The following is a 966-nucleotide window of genomic DNA, read 5'->3' as shown; positions in this document are numbered from 1 at the left end:
AACACCCACGTTGAAGCGACGTTGAATATCTCTTTTCCCGCGCAGGTGTCGTCCGTGTCCGTCGGCGTCGAGGAGAACGTGTTGGTCGCGTCGCGGACGCTCAACACGATCTGGTCCCTCGCGCACGACGGCTCGGGGGCCCAGTGGACCCTGTCGTCGACGCTGAACGCGTCGGACGCCGGCGTCGGCGACGGCGGGATCTGGTACGGCTTCGAGGACGACGCTCAGAAGTTCTACGACCCGCACTCGGCGCTGCAGCTGCCCAACGGCGACCTGCTCGTCATCGACGACGGCGACGACCGCCCGGGCTGCGCGACGGCGAACACGTCCGGCTGCTACTCGCGGGCCATCGCCTACGAGCTCGACGCGGCCGCGCGCGTCGCCAGGGTCCGCTGGCAGTTCGAGTGGCCGTCCGCGCTCGACGTCAACTTCAAGACCGACGACCTCTACAACCTCGTCGGCGGCTCCGCGGCGGCCCTCGCCAACGGCGACTACCTCGTCGCGTTCACGTCCCTCGACGACACGAACAAGTACGACAGTCGGGGCACGGCGTTCGCGTTCGAGGTCAACGTCGACGGGCGGTCGACGGTGACGACCGTCGCGATCCCGACGCCCAAGGCGGACCAGGACCGCCAGGCCGCCTACCGCCTCGTGCCCTGGGACAGCGTCGGGGGCGAGACGGACGTGTGTCCGTTTTTGGAGGCGGGAAGTGGGTAAGCATGTTTGTGTTGAATCTGCTTCCTTTGGGCACGCGCGCGCGCGCCTCATATTCGCGCGCCTCATATTCATGGTGTTGAGTTTAAAGCTGGGGCAGGTAGGAACTTCGGAAGGGCGGGACGCGGAGGGGCGTGGTGAGGCGGGAATGGGTTTCGACCTCGCGCGAGGGCGGCTCATCTCGCGCGGGTTTCGGCGGCGTCTAGTCGCACACGCACTGGCCGACGGCGTTGGAGCCGAAGAGGAGCTTGC

The 966-nt window shown here is 67.3% G+C and overlaps 1 protein-coding gene across 1 annotated transcript in view; it reads left to right on the top strand.

Moving 5' to 3' along the window:
- AURANDRAFT_68489 (hypothetical protein) overlaps positions 1-717 on the top strand; it is a gene marked incomplete at both ends in the record, with an annotated part of 31404 nt that extends 30687 nt beyond the window's left edge. Inside the window, one exon of the mRNA XM_009044184.1 lies at positions 46-717. Coding sequence (XP_009042432.1) covers positions 46-717 — 672 coding nt within the window. The remainder of the gene's footprint in view (positions 1-45) is intronic.
- Between the last annotated feature and the right edge of the window lie 249 nt (positions 718-966).

This window comes from Aureococcus anophagefferens (assembly GCF_000186865.1).
Source record: "Aureococcus anophagefferens unplaced genomic scaffold AURANscaffold_172, whole genome shotgun sequence".
NCBI classification, from domain to species: Eukaryota; class Pelagophyceae; order Pelagomonadales; family Pelagomonadaceae; genus Aureococcus; species Aureococcus anophagefferens.
Note: the sequence above shows the minus strand (reverse complement) of the source record. Positions and strands in the feature narration are given on the sequence as shown.